Genomic DNA, 25,875 nt, shown 5'->3' with positions numbered 1-25,875 from the left:
TATCAACGTCCGTTTTAATTTTTCTTTCTCAGGTCACAAATCCACCTATTGACCCTATACGTGAAGCTATCGTCATGTCACTGGTGAGTTAGACACTGACCCCCCCTCCCCCAATGCACACACACAAAAGCTAGGGAGCCGTGATGGCGCGTGGTCGACAAACGCTCATCTCTAATCTCTAGTTCGATCCCCAGCCGCCCCGCGTAAGCTGAGTTGGTTGGTTCACATTCCGACTCGGAGAATTATTTCAGGGTTTTCATTGGGGGTCTGGGATCGGGGAATGCTCCGTTACCTGCAAAGCAAAATTCTCTGGCTTAAAAAGTCCCCAGGACGCTCCGGCAGTTCATGATCTTCTCCTATTATTTCAAAACTTAATGAAAACCCAGATATATTTAAACACTATTTTTTTCTCTTGTAGGCGTGCCCAGTTGGTCCTGAGCACAACTTCCTCAAACCAGACGAGAAGAATTGTCAGCGGTTATACCTAGACCACCCAATACTGTCATGCGCAGACTTAGAGATCATCCGGGAATGTCCTCTTCCGCAGTGGAAGGTCAGTGCTCCTTACGAGACTGGGGAGAGTGAGGGAGACTGGTGAGAGTGAGGGAGACTGGTGAAGTGAAAGATGATTGGTCAAAAGAATAACAAAATCACTCACTGTTTATATTTATTCTATATTTCGGTTTTTTAGACCAAAACCCTTGATATTGTTTATCCAGTAGAAGATGGTATCGATGGCCTTGTTCCCGCACTCGATAGACTTTGCGCCGAGGTAAGACTTACTTAATCTTGGTTAACTTAAGGCTCGCAAGCCCCCTAGCCTAATGAATAAAAACCCCGAAAATTAACCGAACACTTTCCGATAAAAACACGAAGGTTACCGATTTGGAACCGATCACTTACGAGTTCTTTACATTTCCCCCCCTCTTTTAGGCCTCGAAAGCTGTAGAAGAAGGCTGTGCGTTTATCATTCTTAGCGACCGCAAAGCTGGATTAAATAACGTCCCTGTCAGGTAGCGAAATAATCTAAATTTATTAACCAATGAAAACGCTCAATACAATCAGCCATTAGAATCTTGCTTCCTGATCCAGAGTACCACTTTGGTGGTCAGCAGCCAATAATGTCTCCCGGAAGCCAATTTGATTATTATACTTATATTTCATGTTTATAGACGGAAGAACGCAGGGTCAGAGAACTCTTGGTCCTAGAGCCCTATTTCCGCGCATGCGCGATATTGACGACATACCGACCAATCGTATCCCCAGAGCCTGCGTTGCTCTTAGTCAGCACCGAGGAACGAGGCTCTGGTATAATCATCTTTTTGATTGGCTGCTGTAATATGTAAAACTGCTCATGCGCGAATGGACGGAACTCAAATTTGCCCAATTAAAAACGAGATATCAGAAACGATAAATGACCTCCGTTCCTCGGTGCTGATCAAGAGTAACGCGGGCTCTGTGGGCGAGATTAGATACTGTCTTACCCACTGCGCGCGCATGTTTTATTTTCGAAATCCTCAGGTCGTAATATGTTATTCGTTTCTTTATCTTTTTTTGCGCAGTTGTCTTATGGCTCTGGGAAGTATTCATCATCACCTCATCAGAACCAAACAAAGAAGAAAGATTGGGATTCTTATCGAATCCGCGGAAATCAGGTAAAATAGACAAGTCATTTTCTTATTTACGAAAGCACGCACATTTTTTGCTTCAAAACAAGAAGCCTGAACATGGACCTTTTTTCACGTGGCAGCCATGTTGATTTGAACAATAGATTTTTCCCCGCGTGCGCTGCAAGCCCTTCAGGAAGAGTTTACGCAGGGTTAAACAAAAGTTTTAAGTTTCATGGAAATAAACATGGCGCTTTGTGATGAAGCTCCATTTAGAGCAAATTTCATATGACTGTACAGTAACAAACCTTACGGTACGGAGTGCCATGCCGTAACTGTGTCGGTGTCATGTTCCAGCATTTTGAATGGATAAGCAGTGAGCTCGCTTGCTGTGATTGGTTGAACATGTGTGTCATCAATGTCTAACGTGACCGTGCCGTGTACCATAATTTTTCAGGCACGAAATCTTTTCCCTTTGTATCATTTTCTTCTGCCCATTTTCATTTTTTAATTTTATTTTTCTCAGAGAAGTACATCATATATGTCTTTTAATGGGCTATGGTGGCGACGCTGTCTGTCCGTACCTACTGCTCGAGACGGTTGCCAGCATGAGGGACCAGAGTACGTAACATTTTAGCCATAAATAGTCATCAGTCACACAGTCACGCATCCATCCATCCATCCATCCATCCATCCATCCACCACCCACCCACCCATCCATCCATCCATTCACCCATCCATCCATCCATCCATCCATCTATTCACCCATCCATCCATCCATCTATTCACCCATCCATCCATCTATTCATCCATCCACCCATCCACCCATCCATCCATCCATCCATCCACCCACTCACCCATCCATCCATCCATCCATCTATCCCATCTATCCCATCCATCCATCCATCCATCCACCCACCCACCCGTCCATCCGTCCGTCCGTCCGTCCGTCCGTCCGTCCCATCCATCCATCCATCCATCCACCCACCCACCCACCCATCCACCCACGCATCCATCCATCCATCCATTTGTTTACTAGTATTTATTATTGTTTTGTGCTCATCAGATCTGCTGTCTCCTCCACTGTCAGACGAGGAGATAGTATCCCACTACATCGAAGCTGCGCAAAAAGGAATATCAAAAGTCATGGCCAAGATGGGCATCTCAACTCTTCATAGCTACAAGGTATTCCATCAAAAATACACTCGCTTTACACCTGTGCTCCTGAATATTGTAGTTTTGATACGGAACAGTCTCCTTCTTTTCCAATAAAGTAATCTACAGAATTATAAAAAAGAAATGAGCTCGAATTCAAGGTCGTGGTTGCGGTATCTCCAATGTTCTTGAGATTTTCCCTTTTATCTTCTTTCAATCCCTCCTATTCGTTTATTCAACCCATGAATAGCAGACGCAAAGACTGACGTGATATTTCTCTCACAGGGAGCTCAGATATTCGAAGCAGTTGGTCTCTCACAAGAGGTGAGATTATTATCATCATCATCATCATTATTATCGTTGTTATTATTATTTATTATTTTTATAACCTATAATTAACAAATTGATATATAATTTGATTGATTATTGAAATGTTTATTGGCAATTTCCTGTTTATCCGTTTTTTTGACGATGAGATTCCTGTTTGTCAGGTTATTGATAAGTGTTTTGTTGGCACGCCCTCTCGTCTTGGTGGAGTCTCATTTGATATCCTGGCTCGTGAGGTAAGCTAATCTTATCACTGTCTAACTAACAAACGGTTGTGGGAACTGGGGAGAGTAAACGTCGCTTCCGGTCCTCCCCAGTCCCTCGGCTGCGGCAGCTATACTTGACAAATAAAACTCAAAAAAATAAATGAACGGCTACCAGCTTCAAAAATTGTCGAGATCTCATCGATCTTTCGTATCCTTTGGGATACTCATGAATTTTTCAAAGAGTAAAAACAAAAGAAAATGAATCCTCTGGAGGTTCGTCACACTGAATTGGGAAAGCGTTGTCACACCACGAATAAGGTCTATTGTAAGAAATATCCCTATTGATATTTGTTTGATGTTTTTGCAGGCTTTGGACAAGCACAGCGTGGCGTACGCTGACAGGGAATGCGACAACTGGTTACTTAGCAACAGGGTATGAAACATTTGTGGGTTTTGATTGGTTTTGCTCCTGTCACGTGTTTATGCTTATGAAAACAGCAAGGCAATCAAACGTTTTAGCGGGGGAAAATACTTTTTATTTGGAGGTTTTATCCCGATAACATATTATATATTGTGTGACATCTTTTTGCGTGACTTTAGGGAGAGTACCACTGGCGTGACGGCGGCGAGAAACACATCAACGATCCACGAAGTATCTCTTACTTACAGGTAACTATGGAAACGAATACTACCCATGCAATCTGTCTAAAGTGAGTGACGTTTCTAAGGCCCCGTCCACACGTATCCGGAAATTTTTGTATCCGCAAATTATTTTTTGCGGATACGAAAATGTTTGCGTCCACACGCAGCGTATTCGAATCATTTTCACCGTCCACACGTATCCGTTTTCGTAAAATTTGCGGATTCGGACACAAAAATTTCCGGACACGTGTGGACGCAACCCGTTTTTTTGCGGATACAAAAATTTCCGGATACGTGTGGACGGGGCCTAAGCAAGTGTCTTAGTATCTGCAGGCCTAAAGACAGTAAGACGTTGTGGTTTCTCATGTCTTTCAAATAAATAAATTAACGAAGATATATTTTTTGTTTTGGTAGAATGCTTCGAGGCAAAAGAATCACGACTCGTACGAGAAGTACGCTCTGTCTACGCTCGAGATGGTGAGAAATCTAATAATAATAATCTTCGTTATCACATCATCACCAGCATCATCACCAGCATGATATCATCACCATATTATTATTAGCACTATGACCATCATCACATCACCGTCATCATTCATCATCATCATCACCACCAGCCTCATAAACACCATCACAACTTCATCAATCATTAATTGCGTTTAAATGTTGGTATCTGATTTGCCCCCACTTTCACTCACTCACACAGATATATGTACGAGACATTGCCAGTAGGTGTAATGACGTTTTGTTTCTCGTGTTCTATAGGTTAAAGCTTGCACCTTGCGCGGGCAGTTGGATTTCAAGTTTAGCGCCAAAAAGATCGATATATCCGAGGTCGAACCGGCCTCTGAGATAGTGAAGAGATTTGTAACTGGTAAGTTTATCATTCACATTTTGATTGGATAATCAGTCCATTGACATCGATTTTTTTAATTGGTCCAATGACATCGCGTTTTATGATTTTTTAACTGTAATACAAAATCTATGCTATTGTCAAACCATCAAAGCGTTTTTTGTTTTTTTTTTAGGCAATTTTAGTATTCACTCGTGTCATTTTCGTTTTTTAGGAGCCATGAGCTTTGGGTCTATTTCAATAGAAACCCACACCGCGTTGGCCAAGGCCATGAACAAGTGAGTAAAGAACGAAATGTCTTCCTTTTGTCTGTCTGTGCAACCTTGTATCAATCCAACCATCCATCCATCCATCCACCCATCCATCCATCCATCCATCCATCCATCCACCCACCCACCCACCCACCCACCCACCCACCCATCCATCCACCCATATACTATCCATCCATCCATCCACCCACCCATCCATCCACCCATATACTATCCATCTATCCATCCATCCATCCATCCTTCCTTCCTTCCATCCATCTATCCATCTTTCCATCCATCCAACCATCCATCCACTCTTTTTGTTTGTTTATTGATTCACTTCTTCAACTTATTTCAGGATTGGTGGTAAGAGCAACACAGGTGAAGGTGGTGAAGATCCCAACAGGGGTGGTGAAGGGGAGAATAACACACGATCAGCAATCAGGCAAATAGCATCTGGTCGATTTGGAGTTACATCCACGTACCTGGCCAACGCTTCTGAACTCCAAATCAAAATGGCGCAGGTAAATATAAGACAAAGCATTTGGTCCGTGGGCTTCCTGTGTTGATAGAGGTGAAGAGGGACTGTGTATGAAACTTCTAACAATTATTTCTCATAAGAAAACATTTTAATTTTTTTAAAATTTTTGTTAATAGGGAGCCAAACCAGGGGAAGGAGGAGAGCTTCCTGGTCATAAGGTAAAAAAATTCTTTCCTTTAACGAAATCTGAGGAGGAAAATTTCTAACGTCTCTCTTTGAAAACTCGCGAGATACTGAAGTCGTCCATTTTCAAGGATCGCCACATCTTTATAGCCTTTACTGGGGCCTCTATATATATCATGTGCAGTGAATTCGATTTTTCACCGGCATTTCTTTGCTTCTGCCACAGGGAGCCCAGTTTGAGTAAAAAAATCCCATTTGTTATTAACCACAGGTAACCCGTGAGATCGCCAAGACAAGGAAGTCTGTACCAGGGGTTGGTCTAATCAGCCCTCCTCCACATCATGATATCTACTCAATCGAGGACCTGGCCGAGGTAAGTCATCCCAGACCCACAAATATTACCTACAGCGCGTTTCAAAATAGATTAATACATGACGTCGCTCTGTATAGTAGTATAATTCTCAGCCATGCCCGAAATCATACTTGTACTTACGTCTTTAGTTTATCATAGCTAATAGGACTACATGCTGTCCAATTTGAATAAAAAAGGGATAAAAGTGTATTCCGGGTACTGCCAAAATTGGACTGCACTTCGGTGGACTAGATCAGTTGGATTCCCAAAACAATTTTGGTCAGATTTTCAGCTTTTGAAAGGTCATGAATAATCTTAATATCTAGTAAAAACATGTCCAACCTCTAAAATTTGATTTATGCCTCTAGATTCTGAATTTTGAGAGATTTTTCATTTTGGAAAATCAGGAACCGAGCGTAGCTGGACTGGACTGGACGTCGGTTAAGTAGATCGTGCGGATCGTATACATCTTTTTACACCGAATTTGTAGCTATTATCCTACAATTCGTATTTTAATATTTATAACTAGTAAATTAGTGTTGAAATTTTGCAAGAAATCAAGATTTGATTTTTTTTATATAATTGGAACACAATGTTGAATCTTTGATCTTGTAAAATTTTAATTCTTGTCTGGCCATAAACTAACAGTCAAACCCTTTAGTACTTTTTGAGACTATCATGTGTTACCAAAGTATATTAGCCGTTCCAAGGTTTAAAAAATATCTGGGTCGAGTTCGCATCGCAGTGCATTGTGGGACTATTAAGGGGACGAAATAGCCGCCATCTTGAAAATGTCCCCTAAAACATCCCACAATGCATTGCAATGCCAACTTGACTCGGTATTTTCCTCAACCCCAAATTGGCTAGTCGAGTGTGGCGAAGACAATGTTTTCTGAAATTTTACGGTTTCCACACGTAGTTGAACGAATGTCAAACTCCGGCATTGAATAAGCAGTTTTCTCAAGGTTGCGTGCGCATCCAACTCGACGGACCACAAAACTGAAAAACGCAAATTCAGTAAAATTGAGAAGACAGTTTTGTATTTAAAGAGGAGAATAATCGATTTTATGAAAAAAAATTCATAGCTATGCATGATAATACTCTTGTTCTGGTATCGTAGACCGTTAAGTTCCCATGGGATCGTAGATTAATGACATAATTCTTAACTTTATTTTCTCAGCTCATTTACAACTTGAAGTCCTTCAATGCTAATGCGCGCATCAGCGTCAAGTTGGTGTCAGAAGTGGGAGTCGGTGTTGTTGCTTCCGGCGTCGCCAAGGTAACCATAGACGAAAATACTTTTTTGTCTGTTTATACGTCTTAAAACATTACTCTAAGGTTGTGCTTGTCATAAAGTCTTTCTAAGGAAAGTTTTAAAAACTAACGTTGGGTTTCCTGTGTTTTTTTTCTCATCAGGGCCATGCTGAACATATCGTCATTTCCGGTCATGATGGAGGGACTGGGGCTAGCACGTGGTCGGGTATCAAACATGCTGGGTTACCATGGGAACTGGGTTTGTCTGAAGCTCATCAAACGTTGGTTTTGAACGACCTTCGCCGTCGAGTTTGTCTCCAAGTGAGTTTCATACTCGCTACATCATTCCCGTCATTTTCTGCATTTTCATCATTATCGTAATCGCCAGCATCATCATCATCATTACATCATCATCACCATCATCATCGACATCACCATCATCATCACCATCATCATCATCACCATCATCATCATCACTACCACCACCGTCATCATCACCATCACCATCATGATTACAATCATTCATTATCACTATCATCATCACCATCATCACCACCATCATCATCATCACTATCATCATCATCATCATCACCACCATCGACAACATCGTTTTTCACCATCATTCATTATCACTATCAACCATCACCACTATCACTACCACCACCACCATCATCCTTATTATAATCACTGTCAACATTTCCTAATTGGGCGTGGTATCTAATTTGATTGACAGGTTGATGGACAGATGAGGACTGGTAGGGATGTCATTGTAGCAGCTTTGCTTGGTGCAGATGAGTTCGGCTTCTCGACTGCGCCTCTAATCGCTCTTGGATGCACGATGATGCGAAAGTGCCACCTTAATACTTGCTCAGTTGGCATAGCAACCCAAGTAAATATAACAGAAGAAGATTCTTGTCTGTCTGTCGCACAAAAAAGTGGTTTCTTACAGTTTTTGTTTGCTTTTAGGATCCTGTTTTGCGAAAAAAGTTCGATGGCAAACCAGAGTATGTTGTCAACTTTTTGTTCATGCTGGCAGAGGAGGTAAGTACGTCGTCTTCTCCTACAAAACGATCTTCGTAGAATCCTTGAAAATATTTCGTTGGCCCCTCGGAAAACCTCCGTGGATTCTTCGGGTTTCATAAGGTGTATCTTTCTATGAAAAGGCATGTGGACCAGGCTGACGTCACTGTTTTTGTTTTGTTTCCAGGTTCGCTCGTTCTTAGCTAAGCTTGGTTACCGTCGAATGGATGACATTATTGGTCGATGTGACTTGCTGGTCCCAGGCGAAGCTCTTAATCGCAAAACACAGGTAAGTCAATTGCAATGCATTGCTGTGCCCTTGATTGCCCGTGAAACGAAAGGGGGAACTGGGAGCTAAACTACCGCGCGGAGACTGAGCAAAGCATTTGTGTAGACAGGAGTACTTGAACCAATAGAACATTTGCACCATCACGTGATGGCAGCCATGACAGGAGGGAGGAATCTGATTTGGCGTTCTTTGACTATACAGACTCACTTACGCAGGATTAGCCTCAATTTTGCATTGAACATTCGTTTTTTTGACTTAACACCCGCTAGCTGCCCCTCACTCAATCGCTTGTTTGCCCCCCAGTCAACTCCAAAAAGTCACTTGATTGATAATAAGCAATTGCACTGTCACTACACCATTGCATCTTCGATTCACGGTCATTTCGTATCTTCTGTTTAATTTTTTGTAGTTACTGGACTTCAGTTGCATGTTGACTCACAGCAATGAGCTTCGTCCAGGCGACCACAGGGCTGGAACCGAACCACAGGATCACAAGCTAGATGAGAGGAAGGTGAGTGGATTGAAGGATGGAAGGGAATGCAAGGATAGAAGAGAAGTGGATGGAATGAGAGGGAATGAAGGAATGAAAATAAGGGAATGTAATGGGAGGATGAAAAGAAATGTGAGGGAGGAAGGTTATAGAAACATGGAATGAAGGGAATAAAAAAACGGAAGGATAGAAGGGAATTGAGAAATGAAATGAAATAAAGGAAAATAGTACAGGAATGAGGAGAAAAATAAGATCAAAGGCAAAAGTGGAATGGAAAAGATTGTTTGGAGGGAATTAAGAGAAGGAGAAATGAAAAAATAAATGGACGAAATGCAGAAATCAACTTCCTAATTGCAATTGGAATTCAGTGGAAGAAAAACTAGTCTGTTGCCATACAATTTATTTATTATACTGATTTTCTTTTAAACTTTAATCAGTGTTTATTTCTTCTTTTATATCATAATTTACATTTCCTGCAAATTCTATCTTGTTGTTTAAAATTTACTTTGAAATAAGCACAATCCAAAGAGCCATCTTTTATGAAGTTAAATTTTTTGCATCGGATCTGAGAAAGAAAAGAGGAATGGATTGATTAGTGACGTAGTAGAAAAATCTTGGTTTTACTAGTGTCAAGAGAATGTTATTATTAATATTCTCTTGCTAATGTACATCAGTTTTACTTGGGTTAAATGGACATTTGAGATCTAAAATGACGAATAATCATGTGATGCAAACCTCCCGAGCTTACACCTTTTTCTGAAAGGTCGTTGGAGCCAAAGTGGATTGTTAATAGTCGATAGATCATTCCAAGACGAAAATGATTCATCGGCCAGACATACTACTAAACAGGAAAAATGGATTTTCTTTCCCTTCCTACGAGGTTTTTCCTCCAAGTTCTCCAGCTTTCCCACCTTTGTAAAAAATAGTAAATCGATTGCCTTCGACGATACGGCGGCTATCTTGGATTGCAAGGCATCATGGGACATTTAGGGGCAAATAAAATTCGTTACAGTAATGATGTCGATTGACGTTAAAAGCTCACCACAAGAGAGTACGATAAAAGATGAATTAAGGGCGCTCATGGGCATTGTTCGCGCGCATCCTTTCTACACATGAATTTAGCGAGCGAGCGTTCATCGCGATGACGTTATTCCAATGTTTTCATAAGCAAAACCTCATAGAAACGTCGTTAATCTCTGTAGCTCTAAAAAGAAGTGGGGCACCCCTTTTTTATTCCGTTTTCTTTTTTCATGTTCACCTTGTTCGCGTGTTTTTACCGTAAAAAGGGTTAACTTCTACGTATTCTGACGGCTAAACTAAGTCCGGGACCCCATTTTTTTATTTGCTTAGTTTACTTCTAGTATGATGTTCTTTCATCATGCAAAATTTTTAAAAAATCTGACTATGGGATACAATCACACAAAACGCGGCTCTATTTATTTTCCGTCATTTTTGTTTTTTTCCCTGGCAAGATGGCCGCTGTATCGTCGAAGTAGTCGGCCATTATAACCAGTAGTACGTTGAGCGTTGTATGTTCTATAAATAGTGAATGTAATAGTAGTCAGCATGGAGTGAACCCCATAGAAGAAGACCTTACAAGGATTGTTGATTGTTAAATACGTTTTCATTCGTTTTCAAACCTGGTTTAATACTTTTACTTACCTGGTTAAGTCAGTTTGCTTGACTTGAAGCTTGTTACTGAAGAGATCTGAGACACTCTGTCTCTTGCGACTGTCTGGACAGTATTCCCAGGTGCAAGGCGAAACCTCGATTTTTTTTGCCATTGGTTTAGCGTTCGTTGTCAAAGCATTGCCTGGAAGCGAACGAAGTGCCGGCTTACAAGAAACATCGGAAGGCACCAACATTAAACTGCCACAAAAAATAAGAGAGAAGATAAGGATAACTGAGGCCATCTTGTGTGATGTATTGTTGAACTTCTTCAAGGCGTTTGAGATTTAGTTCAGCGTGCTTTCCGGCTAAGGGCGGTGATGATTGAATGAGGTTATGTTGAATTCAGAACAGTTGTGTAGAATCGGGAATAACATAATGAATGCAATCAGACTACTGGAGCTAAGTAGTTTTTAGATGTTATTTCTAAAACTCTTGGCCAACACGAATATGTTCGAGTTTTGACTTGATCGAATAGCTAATAACAAAAGAAATATTCGAGAAATATTCGGTTTTGTTTTGTCTCAAGAGGTGCTCTTGTCTATACTGTCTAATCATAAAAAGTAGTATAGGGAATGGGGGTTCTAGCGCAGTGACCACACGAGGATTTCCCGTTTAAAGTCACTAACCCGTGTTTGCGTAGCCCTCATTCCCTATGAGACCCCCAGGATTACCCGTGGGGGTAACAGCGCACTCGAAATATGTTAGTTTACGCCAGGATTACCCGTGAGGGCAACAGCGCACTCGAAATATGTTACTTTACGCCAGGATTACCCGTATAGGGAATGGGGGTTCCAGCGCAATCTCAACACGGGCAAGATCCGTATCAAAAATCCACCTACGGACGACCCCCACTCCAAGTGTGGTTGAGGGCAACAGCGCACTTAAATATGTTAGTCTATATATGGAGTGCGAAGAATGTAAAGAGTTCGTTAACGACTTTTGCATAATTTGTCTAAGACCTAAAGTTATCGTACCTAAGCCAGAACCCTTTTGGTGTTGTGGTAAGAAAATGCAAATAGAAGACGACACGTCAGCACAGTGTTACGAGTGTGGTAAGAATATTCGTAATGCCGTACCAAATGCTACCAGAGAGCAGTATTACGCCAATGGAGGTCGTAAGAAAACGCCATATAAGAGAATAAAATACTTCAGGGACTGGATGAGTCATATCCAAGGTTTACATCCGGTATATTTAAACAACGAAGTAAGGAAGAAAATCATAGACCATTTAGAAGAGCCAACCCCACAAAGTCTACGGAAAACGTTGAAAAAATTAAAGCTAGGGAAATATTACAAAGCTATTCCCTATCTTTTGTCTGAAATTACCGGTAAGTCTATTCCTGAGGTTTCTGATATGACAAAAGCCGAGTGGATGTTTTGTCGGCTGGATAAGGATATTCCTTATTATCCTGACGTAATTTACGAAATATTTTACAAAATTGACCCCAATCACCCCCTGTTAGGATGGATTCCGAGGCGACAATAACATATTACGCGTAATTCATACGATGAATTTATATTACGCGTAATTTCCAGACTGACGTTCAATATGTAAATAGAATCCCGTCACGATATTTACTGAGCAAGCTTTCTTTGAAGCTCTTCTTTTGCCTCCTGGTAGATCTTTTTGCGAGATTCCTCGGAAAGATCTTTAACGACTGTTTTTTTATTCCTTATGTCCGTCTTTAATTTCTCGTATTTGTCTTCTTCGGCCAGAATAAGCGAGAATTCTACGTCGTCTATCTTTCTGTCACGCAAAGCCTTTGAGACAAGATCGGTAATAGTATTTACTTTAGCCCTAGATAGAGCTATTGTCGTGTCATGCTTGGATATTTTGCTTGACAACTGTTTCATAATACCCGTAGCAACAGCAGAAATAATACCACAGGTTGCCCCAACGCCGGCCAAAGGAACTCCAACGATTATTCCCGGCCCAGTAAGCGAAGTAGCAACGCCGGAGCCCGTTAACACAACAGATATGGATCCTGAAGTTATCGCAATCTTATGTAGCGTACTCCGGGCTCTAACGTACTTTTTTCTAACTTTTTCATAGTGTTTTGCCTGCCCTTCCAAGTAAGCCAGGATTAAGTTCGCTTTATTCAGACGAAAGTTTTCGGCGTTTAGTTCGTTAGGTGTAGTATAGGGAACATCTGGGTACAACTTAGGTGCTGATGGTATAACATCCATTATATATACTAATGTACGACGCTTTTGGGAATGATATTGAGGAGCAGCCACATCACGACAACCGGGATTACTGGAACTGGAGGGCCTTTAGGAAGATGTTTCCGCATGCAGACCCTAGTAAGTTCGAAAGAAGACCCGATGGGATTTACTATAACGGCTCTAGGATGTACAGCAATGAGGATTTGAAACATTCAAAGCTGGAGCAAGTAGGTGATCAGGTGCAGCGATTGACGATTGTACACCCCGTTCATAAAGAAAGGCCACCAAAACCCGAGTATAAAGCACCTAATTTTCCTAGAAACTTATTGTTAACCACGGAAGATTACCCATTTTACGATGCTGAAGGTGGTGTAAACAACTTCGAAAAGCTGGTAACGCACCTGAAGATTTCAGTGGGTAAACAATCATTTAACGTAATACTAAGAAATATCTATAAGAATACGATGTTGAAGCATATGTCGGGTAAAGAGGCCAGGGAATGGTTAGCAGGGCCCAACATGCGGTATTGGCCACAGCAGTTAGACTTTGCTATTTGGGCTGCCACTAAAGGTTGTGGTGTTGCCGCGGACATGTTTCATATTCCAATTATGCAGTTTCACGTTGCCTTTACGGTAAGGAGGTTGTTGAAGGAGCTTAACGCACCCCTACCAGGAGATGGAGCATTTAATCCAATGAATAACCGATATGACGCCGCAGCCCTGGAAAGGTTAATTAATGAGTTCAAACCACAGCAAAAAGACTTTCGTTATAAGGAGGGTAAGACGCATGGGCTGGGTATAGTTTACGTTTGGGGTGCCAATGGTGAGAAGCCGGCTGACTACGGACATCAGGAATACCCAAGTAATGAGTTAGAGTTCAGTGATATGGGTGGTAATAAGGGTAATAATTCATTAATTACTAGAATTCAAACGAACTACCCCGGCACTTGGGATCCATTTGTGTTAATGAAAGGAAAAGGTTTAAGGAACCTAGCCAGGATTAACCGTAGCATTGAAGCATTCGTGTACTGCATCCTGGGAGCGCAGGTAAATACCCGCAACCCCATTGTTGGATCCCAAGGCGCTTCACAGGAAACGCAACAAGAATTCCTAACTTTATTTGAGTCTGCAATAATAGAAAATGACATATCTAAATCGGTGCAGAGATATCAATTAGCGGTGCAGCAGTCTAAAGTGCGACTGGATTACGCTTTGTCGCCTGGTTGTTGGTTAATGCCAAGTAATTTGGTTATTAACACCAATTCCGTTGTGGGTTATAACAACAAGCTGCAGCGAGCTACTAAGGATATGAAGTTTGGGGTGAATGACGTGAACTCTGACATGACCAAGGGCATTACTCACTTCGTAGAGAAACCAAAAAAAGAGGTAGAAAAACCATCGAAGAAGGCGCATGTAGGAAAACCCGAACCAAAGAAACCAGTAAAGAAGGTTATGCCTGCGATACGTGAGGAATATGACCATAACTTACTAAAAGCCGGCCTAGCAGCTGCAAGCATTGGTCTGAGTTATTATATATGGCGATGAACAACCCCTACGTAGCTGGAGTAGATTGTGTCTATACGACTTACACAGGCGAGAAAAAATACACCCAGGCGTCTTGGGTTGATGTCACGGGCATGTCCGTGAATTTGAACTACTCAGGAAAGAAGTTAATATTATGCAGCATTTGCATTGGCACGGCGAGTGATGCAAACGTAGGATTTCGTTTCTGCGACGACAATGGAGTATTACAGCCCATGCGCGCGAAGACAAACAACAGAGAGCCCGTGCATTTCTCAGTAGAACCGACCGACACCAGCGCCGAAAATCTCTCGGTTTGGACTTTTCACATGGTTGCTGATTGCCATGGGAAGGTAAAGTTGCAAATACGCGTAGATGACACGGCGTCGGCTACGGTAAATAGCATAGAAGATCAGAGGGATCGGCCTTATAATCACGCAACCATCAGCACTCTTACGGTGTTAAGCCTCTAAGATGACGCCTTTGGTGCCTAGAATATATGAACCCACACATAAAGGAATATTGGTTTCTTCATGACTTAGAGGAGAGAAAGTACAAAAATGATAATTGGTACGACGCCGGATTGTGGGTAAAGGTTGGGGGCTTAGGAATGATAATATGTACTATTAGCATTAACACGGGGTGGAGTTGTAATGCCGGCTTTAGAATCGTAGACGAGACTAATACCCCATTGCCGCCTTATAGGACAAAAGGTAATAGGCATTCAGTCCATTTTTCGTCGGAACCCAATCCATTTAGCGGAGAAGATCTAACGCCCATGACTTTTCATATGATAGCTAATTGTCAATATGCAAAGCTTCAAGTTCGCCCCAGCGATGCCGCCAACTCTGGCGCCAACCCCGGCAACCTCCGAATAAATGGTAAGTTTGAAACGGCTGTAGACGCTGCTTGGTGTCATAAGGCCATTAGCACCATGAGCGTCTTACCTTTAGTACCAAATTATCAACCCGGGGCTAATACCATATTTACTTATCCCCAGCCGAGAATGCCCAGGGTACCCAATGAGAAGGACAAGAAACCATCTAAGAAGGCGGCGCCTGTCGGATAGGAGTTACCTCTTCATTTTCTTCAGAAGTACCACTCCAATAGCTACGACTAATATCCAAATGTTATTCCCCACAAACTTTAGCAGTTCTCCGCCAGCTCTAAGTGCCAGGCCAAGAACGCTACCAAGCAGCCCAGGAAGACCGGCTGCCATCTTTTTTCCCAAGTCCGTTAGTCCACTGCCTAATTTCTTTACGCCCGCGCCTGTAGCCTTAAGCGCGGACAAGATCACGCCTACTACGCTCGAAATAGCGACCGCAAATGCCAGCGGAATGCCATACTTCACCAGAGCTCTTTTTACCTTTTCCTTGGTGGTAAACCCCAGCTCTTTTTCCAGGTTTTCCTTTTGCGCTCGCAATTCCGCAACTCTCTCCTGAAGGGTTTCTGATTCCCTTTGGGCAGCCTCCCTTTCTTCTTCGGTACGAGTTAGGTCCGCAATTACTTCTTGCTGCCGCTCTATTTGCCCCTCCAGGTCTTCGATGGCCTGATCTCTTTGCCGGATTTGTTCCTCCTTAGTATTGATTTCAGCCATTAACCGTCGCCGTTCCACTAAAGAGCCGGCTATGGTGGTTTGTAGGTCCTTAGCGTCGTCTCTTGTTAAGTCCAACTCCTGCAGGGCAAGGTTAAGAGCCCTTTGGGTTTGGTTTCTTTCGCGACGAATTTTGGTTCTTTGGTCTACCAACTCCCTTATTTCTTGATCTTTGAATTCGACCTCCCTTTTGTGTGCGTCGGCAAGCCGCTGGTTTTGCTTCATGTATTCTTCCTCCCTTTCTTCCAGCGTTTCCCGCAGCGCTTCCGTTGAGGTGCCAGAGCTTTGAGCTTCTTCTAAGTCCCTTTGTGCTTTATCTCTTTCGCGCAGGGTTTTATCCAACTGGTTTCTCATTTCTTTCATTCTTTCATCTTGATGGGCGGACTTCTTTTCAGCATCAGCGAGTAGTTGACCTTGCTTTGCGTACTCTGCGTCTCTTTTTTCTAACTCCCTTTGCAGCTCCTCGGCGCGCTTTTCGATTTCAACCCTTTCGGTTAGGGCTCTCAACCTTTCTAGCATGCTTCTAGTAGCCTGCTGAAAGCCTCTTAATCTCAAGACGTCACCCCTAACGTTGCCCTCCTCATCAAAGAGGTTTTGTCCAGCGGTCTTTGTCGGGAAATCTTAAGTCTTGAACGCTTATGAGGACTTTGTTTCCCTTTTCCGTGAGCCTTACCTCGTCAGCATCAAAGTTGTCGTAGCGCAGCTCTAGCTCTTGCATTGCCCACTCTACGGTTTCCCGCGCGGCTGCTTCGTCTGTGTTTTGAAGTTCCAAGTACTCGGGGACGGGGCTGCCGCGGTTCCTTGATTGCCACATGCGATTCAAGGCTGCCTTGAAGCTTTTCCACCTATTGCCATACTTGCTTATCAAGGCCATGTCGTAGACTAGGGGCTTGGTATCCGCGTCCTTAATCCATGCATCGTATTCTTCATCGTTAATATCGACTTGGCCTTCTTCGGTAAGGGGGTCAAAATCCGTTCCTTCTACTTCCATTATATATGATAAGCTCAAAGTTAAATCCCAACGTATTACCTAAGCAGGTTGGCGGGCTGAAAGCGGAACGCACCTTTCACCGGGTCACCTTTACCCCTTCTAGCGCTAAGCCAGGGGAGACGCTGTACGTAGGCGTGCCCCGCCTAACGGATAACCTAGTATTGGTTCCTGGCACCTTGGCTTTGAGGTTTGACCTAGCGGTACAGTCAAGCCCCACAGATGAAAGGATTATCGTTAACAACGTGGGTCGCAACATTGTTTCTAAGATGCGCGTAAAGTTCGCCGGGGAATCCTTGCTGGACTTAAATAGGTACGATCTGTATACCACGTACAAAGACTTATGGTTAACAGCATTTGACCGCGCGCAAAGGATAGAACAAGGAATTGGTAGTGTCATTTTACGTAAGGTCCGCACACCTACGAAAACGCAACCTACTGACGGCAGCGGAGAAACCGCAGTGGCAGACGCAAAGCGAATAAAGACCGCCTATGGTAGTAAGTATGTCATACCATTAGACTTTGAAGTGATTACGAATCACGGTGTGTATTACCCAAGACAGTTATCCGAACTGCAGTTTGAAGTAACTTTAGCAGATGCTAATAACATTATTGGTGGGCTAAGCACTGCACTTACCACAACAACCCCATACTCTATTACCAACTTAGAATTACAGTACGAGACCGTGTACAGCGAAGAGCTGGCCCGTAGCGCTGGCATGGAATACAGCTCCGGCAAGGCATTCCTTTACGACCACGTAGTGATGTATAAGACGTTCAGCTTCCTGGATAAGACGGATGAGGTTATCAACCAAAGCATTAACCTCCCGCGAAGAAGTCTCACGGGGTTAATGCTGGTGTTTGCCAAACCCTACGAAGCCGGTAAGCGCGACTCCGAGGCCTTTCACAACCCCAACATTACTAACGTGGGGGTCAACATAAACGGCGTTCCAAACAAGGTCTACTCCCAGGGGATAAAGCCCGCAGACGTGTACAGAGAGGCCATGCGCAAGTTTGGCGACCAAATTAGCCCTGAGGAATTCTTTAAGGATAAGTATGCGCTGTGGATTGACATGCGCACCATTAACGACGAAGACCTACATGGCCAGGGTTTACGTCTAGTAAATACGCAGGACGGCATAACATTGGAGATCAAACGCACCAAGAATGCCTCCGCGGGCGACGGTGATAAAATAAACTGCTACGTCTTCGTCGTGTCTGACGCGCAACTGAGCGTAGAAATGAACCAATTGAAAAGCGTTGCCTACTAGGACGGCTGAGGAATGAAGTCGTCAATGTTAAAATATTTCTTGAATATACAATGCTTCGCGTATTTGAAAGCAACGGTACGAAACTGCAAGTCGTGCAAGGCGATAAATTGTACTTCAAAGCAAAGGAAGTAGCGGCCGCATTGGGCTACGAACGCCCAAAAGATGCAATTAAGGTGCACGTTCGCGATAAATACAAGGTAAGGCTTAGCGAACTTAGAATGGAGGTGAATCGCCTCCCTTCCAATTCACACCCACATTCCCTGTATGTGAACGAATCCGGATTGTATCAGTTGATATTCTCCTCGAAGATGGCAAAGGCAGAAGAATTCCAAGATTGGGTCCTCGAAGAAGTCCTACCCGCGTTGAGAAAGACGGGTAAATATGCGATGAACAAGCGCTTCGACGGCCCAAACAAGTTAGTATTTAAGATCGAAAATGAAGCCGACCTACACGCGAAGGTAGTCGACTACATACGTAGGTTTTACCCTGAATTCATCATAGCGCCGGGTCTTGGCGAACTTCAAGATTCAGACAGCAAGCGAATAACCTGCTGGCGAAAAGGCTACCAAGCCGGCCAGCCAGACCTTTTAATCCTTAACGCCCACAAGAAATACCGCGGGTTGTGTATTGAGTTGAAAACCCCAAAAGGAAACGGCGTCTTATCCGCGAAGCAATCCAAAAAAATTGCGCAGCTTGATGTAAATGGTTACCTAACGATGGTTAGCAACGATTACGACGTCATCTGTCGTGCCCTCATGGATTATGCGGACGGCATTCGTATTCCCTGTAAGGGCTGCGTAAAGCGGTTCAAATCCTACGACACTTTGAAAACGCACCTAAAAATATTTCATAGGTATAATGAAGCTCAACTTAATTCATTGGCGTGATCTTGCCCACGGTAAAGCATACGAAATAAAAAATTACGTCGTCTTCGAAGACATCGACCGTTTACGGTTAGTCCTCAAAGACTTAGAAGGCAAGGAATATTCCCTTTGGGCGCCGGATTGCGTGCGGTACGTAATTCAGGGCGAGGAATTCACCCACTTACGCAGCTATGGTAAGGTAAATGGCCGATGGAAGTTTGACATTGAAAGAACAGTCACTCCATCTCCTCTTTGTAGTTAAGCGCCCGCTGCGCTTTAGGATCCGCGGAGCACCAATGCCCCACGAAGGATCCTTCGGAGAATACCCTGTCGCAATGAAGGCAGGTGTATTTTTTACGCGGCGGCTTACGAGGGGTAATGCAGTCGGCAGGTAGTTCGCAAGTAATACAGTCCATATATTGAAAGGGCGATTAGGAATCCTCCTAAGAAGGCGGCTGCGTAGGCTAGCATATACCTTTAAAAGGGGTCCTCATTTTTATTTATTATTATTAGATTATGCAAGCGCCCTTAAAAGGGGTCTTTATTTTTATTTATTATTATTAAATATCCTTAATTCATTATTATCGAATATTCTTAATAATAATAAATAAAAATAAGAATGGGATTTGAGACTCTTTGCACAAACCCTACTTTACTATCTTAGGTCCTTTCTAACTTCTACGGGCTTTCCTTGCCGCCTCATTGCCGGCATGCCAGGCCTCAAAGCGATCTAAGTACTCCTTAAAGCCGCCTTGGCCGTCGTAGAGGCACTGCCAAACATGTTGGTCACTTCTTTGACAGCCGCAGCGCTCACAAGTTGCCTCCCAATGTTCTCTATCCTCCCACCTTACGCCTTCGACGCAGTCAAACTCCGCAAAGCGCTGGTCAATTTCCTTCTTCCGGCGCGTTAACTTCCTTTGGGTTTCCTTTGGGCAACATCGTGCAGCAACGTCGCCGTGTTCCTCACAGGCTACGCTCAGTAGGTCGTAATTGCCGCGGCACCGATGTCGGTGCCATTCATCGTTCTTGTCCTCCTCGCATCGCTCACATACGTTCTTTAGGCAAACGCGGTTTTCTACGTACGTGATAATCCAACATTTGCGCGCTGCTAAAGAGTCGATTACACTCCTTACAACGCCTTTCGCGTGCCTTCTTAGCGCATACCTTCTTTTCCAGGTGGTATTTTAACATTTGCTTGCTGCTGAACTCCTTGTTACACCGCTCACACTCCATATATAATAAGGATTTAATAACCCTTATATGGGATACCGCATAAAGTCCTTAATGGACTCTTTTGCCCCGGATACTATTTCAAAGAGTGTCTCAGAATGTTGACGTTTAGGTTAAATCTTTGTTAAGGATGCCTGGAAACTATTTCAAAGAGTGCCTTAGAATGTTGACAATAAGGTTAAATCTTTGTTAAGTATATGTGGAAAGCCCGTAAGGATTAGTAGGCGGCTTAAAATAGTAAAGTAGGGTTCGTGCAAAGAGTCTCAAATCCCATTCTTATTTTTATTTATTATTATTAAGAATAATTAAGGATATTTAATAATAATAAATAAAAATAAGAACCCCTTTGAAGGGCACGTCTTAACAAAGATTTAACCTAAGCGTCAACATTCTGAGGCATTTTTTGGAATAGTTTCCACATATACTTAACAAAGATTTAACCTTATTGTCAACATTCTGAGACACTCTTTGAAATAGTTTCCAGGCATCCTTAACAAAGATTTAACCTTATTGTTAACATTCTACAGGGGATATCGCATGAAGTCCTTAACGGACTCCTTAGCCCACGTTGCCATCGTTATCAGCGCGCCAAACCGTTCTGCACGCTTCAGACCGCACATTTCATCGTACAATTCCTGCACGCGCTCTTTCAGCCGATCGATCTCCTCCCTTTGCATTTCTATGGTGTCTCTTTTGTCCTTTGCGTCGGCGACAATTCTTTGCACTGCGTCCACTGGGTCCATCGTATATATAATGGATCCGAACCATATTCCCTGCAATGCTCTGATAGTAGGACCCACCGGCTGCGGAAAGACCCAGTTCGTGGTAGAGCAGCTATTAGGACCCTTTAGATACCGCTTCGACTACATCGTGCTGCTCTGCCCCACCTACGTGAATAACCGCACCTGGACGGGCATAGGAGTGAAAGACGACGACTTCTTTGTGGACATACTGGATCCTAACGAGTTATCCGGCCATCTTAAGTTTTGGCACAAGCAATTCCCTAAAGATACACAGACTTTACTCATACTGGATGACGTTGCCTGCGGGGACGACGTAAAAAAGCGCACCTCCGAGCTCGTTAAACTCGCCTTCAGCGGTAGGCATGACAATATCAGCGTTTGGTTGCTCTCGCAGCAGCTTACCAGCGTCTCTAAGCCCTTCAGGGAAAACATAGGTTCACTTGTCGTATTTTATACTCCGAGCAAGTCTGACCTGGAAACCATCTTAAGCGACTACGGTGGTGAGATATCCAAGGAACAGTTGCATGAATACATGCGGCATTTAAAAACGCACCAACATTCCAAGATGATCTTCTCTTTGAGGTTTCCGTATTCCATTAACATATATGGAGATTGAGCAGCTCTTAGATGAAGTCCCCGCGCAGTTAGACGAAAGTAACCTTAAGGAACAACTTAACATCCTTGTGTCTTCGGGGAAGTGTAAAGAAATGATAGGCAAGGAACTTACCCATGAGCAAGTTAATAAGTTGTCAGAAGAGGAGGTTAAGAAGTTCCATAAGAGGTACGAGGCCGCCCTTGCAAGTAAGACCACGGACGCCGTAGCAGACTCCGCTATCCGACTTGCGACTAAATTACTTGGACTTGCACTGCCCATAGACGACGTGGAGCAACTGCGGAAGGACATTAGCGAGGACTATGTCATCGCCCAAGAACTTAAGATAACCTGTGGGTGGTTGTCGTTGAAGTGTGGTAAGTTAATGGCAGTCGCCTCTGCGGCACTTCACGTAGCTCAGCACGTCGACTTGAAGGAGGTACTAGGTTCCTTCGGAACATCTTGGAAGGACTTCAAGAAGGACAGAGAAGTCGAAAAGGTCTTCCAGGCAGCACTTGCTGAGGTACCTGATCAAGTCGCCTCAAGTACTTAGTTAAGTCATCCCTAAGTACTTGCTCAGGTCGCGCCCAGGTTATTTCCAAGTCGTCCTTAAGTCATTCTCAAGTACTTATCAAGTCCTTCAAGTCCTTAGATATAAATGAGTGAACCAGAGTCGAAGGTAGAGCAGCCCCAAGAGGAGCAGAAGATTACCAAGGCTAAATCTCCAGGCAGAGTCGCTGCCGGAAAGAAGCTCGCGGAGATGAATAAAAAGAACAAAGCCAAAAAAGAAGAAAAGGTGGAGGAAAAAGAAGAGGAATCCTTTTGGAATCCTGGGTACGTCATCGGCGCGTTAGGAGTTGCTATAGCAGCAGGCAGCCTTTACTTACAATGGCGGGCTACGAAGCCAAAAGTAGAACCACCAACATATCACGCGCCCGTGCACGCACCTGTGGAACCAGCTGTTAGAAAAAGTAAGATCCCTGAAATGGAGTAATAACCTTCTTGCTTTGTAATATAATGTCAACCGCGTTATTGAAAACTGTTGAAGAAGCAGCTATTATTACTTCCATCGTTGCGGGTATTGGTTGGGTAGGTAAGAAAGTGCTCAAAGAAGACTTTACTGAAGACCCAAGCAAGAGCTTCGCTAATTTTGCTAAAATGACCGCTGCCGTAGGCGGGGCTATCATGGCAAAGAATTACCTACAGAAGGAAAAGTACCTACCTACGGTGTGATTTTCTAATTTATAATGGCTAGCGTGGTCGCAGGTGGAGTTATTGCAGCTTTAGCATTCACTGGAGCTAATTATGGTGGTCAGTATTTGGATAGATTAGTTAGAGGTGATCGCAGCGGAGATTTGGCCGCCGAAAGGAAAAGGCATGATTTAGCGCTGGAGAAATATCAGCGAGACGTGGCAGCTTGGAATGAAAAAAGACAAGCTTACAGGGATTGGTTGGATAAGAACTACCAAGAAAAGATGCAGGCGGATAAGAACTTCGAAAACACAGACTACGCCTTTAAGCTTTATGCGCAAGCACACCCCGCGGCATTAACGGGGTTGAAAAGGCCTCAGTTCAAGAATTACTACCAGCCTTCTAAGAAACAAAAAGACAATGAGTTGGTCTTCGTAGGAGTCGCAGGGCTGGCGGGAGGCGTAGCTTTGGCGTATCTGCTCTAACGAAGGGGACTTGTCCCCTGTAATATATGATCGTCTTTTTGGAAAGCGACAAGAATGACTTTACCACTTATCTGAATCCCCCCATCAAAGCCCATAAGGTTAGGCTCATAAGTTGCTCTTTGTACAATTCTTGGTATAACCTGATTAGGGGCATAGTCACTGAGCATACAGGAGGATCTAACTATCAAGCCGTATTGCTGCCCGATGGACATTATACACCAATCACACTGGCCAAGGAATTAGCAAAACACGGTTATACTCTCACCACAGGATTGCCGCACGAAATGACCCTCAAACATAATATGTCAAATTATTCAATGACTTTTGGAAAGTCTGACCCATTGGGATCTTTATTATGTGCCTCAGGCAAGACAATTACCAACACAGCCATACCTGTGAAATGGAAAGTCGCATCCTCTTACGAAGTCTATTGCGATTTGGTTCATAGTTACAACAATGGAGAAAAGTCTTCTCTTATGTCCAAATTCCTACCTAAGGGTAATCCATTTGACCTGGTAGAATACACTCCCATTTCTTTGAGCTATGACTTGTCTAATTTGGTAGAAAGCATAAACATCACCATTAAGGTGGACGGAAAGACGGTGGATTTTAACGGACGCAAGATCAATCTTGTCCTATCCTTCGCTTGAATCAAATTTATATAATGGGCCGCGTAGAGGACAAACTCAAAAGGATTTACTATGGGCCTGAAGGCTATTGGAAAGGAGCGTCGGCCATCAAGAAACTCGCGACCGCGGCCAGGGTATCAGATGAAACGGCTAAGAACTGGCTAAGAAAACAAACCCTCTGGCAGGTTTATCTTCCCGTGCCCAAGTACATTCCCAGGCCCAGCTTCACCGTAAATGCCCCCAACGAAGTTCATCAGGCGGACTTGCTTTTCTTACCGCACGATAAGGTGAGAAAAAAGACCTATAGGTACGCTTTGACCGTAGTCGATATCGCAAGCAGATACAAGGACGCCGAACCCATAACCAGCAAGGATTCTGGGGAAGTCGCAGAAGCCCTAGGTAGGATTTATAAGCGCGTCTTGAAATGGCCTAAGCTGCTGCAAGTGGATGCGGGGACGGAGTTTATGGGCGTGGTTACTAAGACCCTGAAAGACCACAGCACTAAGATTAGGAGAGCCGAAGCAGAGTACCACAGGGGTCAGAGCATCGTCGAAAGATTCAATAAAACCTTGGCCGAGCGTCTCTTTGGGTACCAGTATTGGAAAGAGCTGGAAGATCCCTCCAAACGCAACAGGGAATGGACTCAGAGGCTCCCCCAGGTCGTCGCGGCTTTGAACAACGAGGCGGCCAGGGCTACGGGAATGAAACCCAGGGATGCCATGAAGAAGAAACACGTGGAACACAAGTCCTTCGTCAGAAGTTCGAGGGCGGTCTTCCCCCATGAAAAAAAATTAGGTAATGTCACAGTCCGATATCTCTACGGACCGGGTGAATTAGAAGGAGGATCCAAAAGAGCTACGGATCCTAATTGGTCTTTGGAAACTTACCAGATCCGAAGCGTAATAGCTAAGAAGGGTCAGCCCATCTTGTATTATCTTCACGATGGCCCCACACGTGGGTTCGTCATGGAAGAACTGCTTATCGTGTGATGTCCGAATGCTATCGTATGCACTCCGTCATCACACATCCATCGCTTACCGTCAAATGCAGACAGCGACACCTTCTCCTGCGTGACGTTATGTATCTGATGACCATAGCTGCGCAGGCTGTTCATCTTATGCCGCTGTTCCTTGCGTGTTCGTAATACGTTGAGGTAGGACTCGTGCGTAATGTCCTTCTTAACCACGTACTTTTTTACGCCTTTAGCTTTCTTTTCTACGCCGTCTAACTTTAGCACGCTGTACATCTTTGGTTTCAGACCCACGTACTCTACTATGGGTTTTCCTAACATTTCGTCTTTCATCTTCCCAATTACCTTCTTATTCTTCGCAGAGTAAAGGAAGTGCTCCTTCGGGTAACCGCTGGTGTCGTACTCGTCTATGTCGGGGAGGCAGTCTTTGTAAACGTCTTCCGTTTGCACTTCTAGAATTAGGGAGTCGGTGTCTGTGTACAGGAGGCGACAGCGGTCTCCGTACTTTGGCTTAAGCTTATCGTAGTAGAACTCATACATAAGTAGCTTCGATAGATCCAGCACCGTAAAGCCTGTGTAAACGGGCTTGTTTAGTAAGAGGTTTGCCCTTTTCATGTGAATCACGTAGAAGTTCAGCATTTCTACGTATCTAACGAAGCCTGGCTGTGACACGTATGCTTCTGCTTCCTCTTTGGTGCTGACTATTTTTACGCTTACGCGCTTGCGGATGTTCTCCATTGTCTTTCCGAACACGCTGTTGTTCATCAGTTTGAAGAGGTTTTTCTCGAAGTCATTTTTCGCTGCGGTACGCTTTTGCGTGTTAAAGTCAATGTAGGGGCGCATCCAGGGTTCCTG

At 43.7% G+C, this 25,875-nt stretch overlaps 1 protein-coding gene and 1 long non-coding RNA gene across 2 annotated transcripts in view; one reads left to right on the top strand and one right to left on the bottom strand.

The window, feature by feature from the left end:
- The window catches only part of LOC116302316 (uncharacterized), a 52,138-nt gene that overhangs the window by 7,987 nt on the left and 18,276 nt on the right, over positions 1–25,875 (top strand). The window contains exons 16-38 of the mRNA XM_089037388.1: positions 33–83; positions 419–553; positions 692–772; positions 934–1,013; positions 1,563–1,655; positions 2,134–2,228; positions 2,674–2,792; positions 3,048–3,086; positions 3,254–3,325; positions 3,663–3,728; positions 3,896–3,964; positions 4,352–4,414; positions 4,703–4,811; positions 5,005–5,068; positions 5,397–5,562; positions 5,696–5,737; positions 5,974–6,075; positions 7,235–7,333; positions 7,471–7,629; positions 8,042–8,197; positions 8,275–8,349; positions 8,516–8,617; positions 9,027–9,128. Coding sequence (XP_088893514.1) covers positions 33–83; positions 419–553; positions 692–772; positions 934–1,013; positions 1,563–1,655; positions 2,134–2,228; positions 2,674–2,792; positions 3,048–3,086; positions 3,254–3,325; positions 3,663–3,728; positions 3,896–3,964; positions 4,352–4,414; positions 4,703–4,811; positions 5,005–5,068; positions 5,397–5,562; positions 5,696–5,737; positions 5,974–6,075; positions 7,235–7,333; positions 7,471–7,629; positions 8,042–8,197; positions 8,275–8,349; positions 8,516–8,617; positions 9,027–9,128 — 2,139 coding nt within the window. The remainder of the gene's footprint in view (positions 1–32; positions 84–418; positions 554–691; positions 773–933; positions 1,014–1,562; positions 1,656–2,133; positions 2,229–2,673; positions 2,793–3,047; positions 3,087–3,253; positions 3,326–3,662; positions 3,729–3,895; positions 3,965–4,351; positions 4,415–4,702; positions 4,812–5,004; positions 5,069–5,396; positions 5,563–5,695; positions 5,738–5,973; positions 6,076–7,234; positions 7,334–7,470; positions 7,630–8,041; positions 8,198–8,274; positions 8,350–8,515; positions 8,618–9,026; positions 9,129–25,875) is intronic.
- LOC116302317 (uncharacterized) lies at positions 9,493–11,155 on the bottom strand. Its single transcript, XR_004197848.2, has 2 exons — positions 10,770–11,155; positions 9,493–9,672 (listed from the first exon to the last, which is right to left on the bottom strand). It is a non-coding gene; the product is annotated as an uncharacterized LOC116302317 (long non-coding RNA).

Source organism: Actinia tenebrosa, unplaced genomic scaffold, assembly GCF_029948245.1.
Source record: "Actinia tenebrosa isolate PJP-AT-01 unplaced genomic scaffold, QUT_ActTen_1.0 PGA_scaffold5__44_contigs__length_20552954, whole genome shotgun sequence".
Taxonomy (NCBI): domain Eukaryota; kingdom Metazoa; phylum Cnidaria; class Anthozoa; order Actiniaria; family Actiniidae; genus Actinia; species Actinia tenebrosa.
Note: the sequence above shows the minus strand (reverse complement) of the source record. Positions and strands in the feature narration are given on the sequence as shown.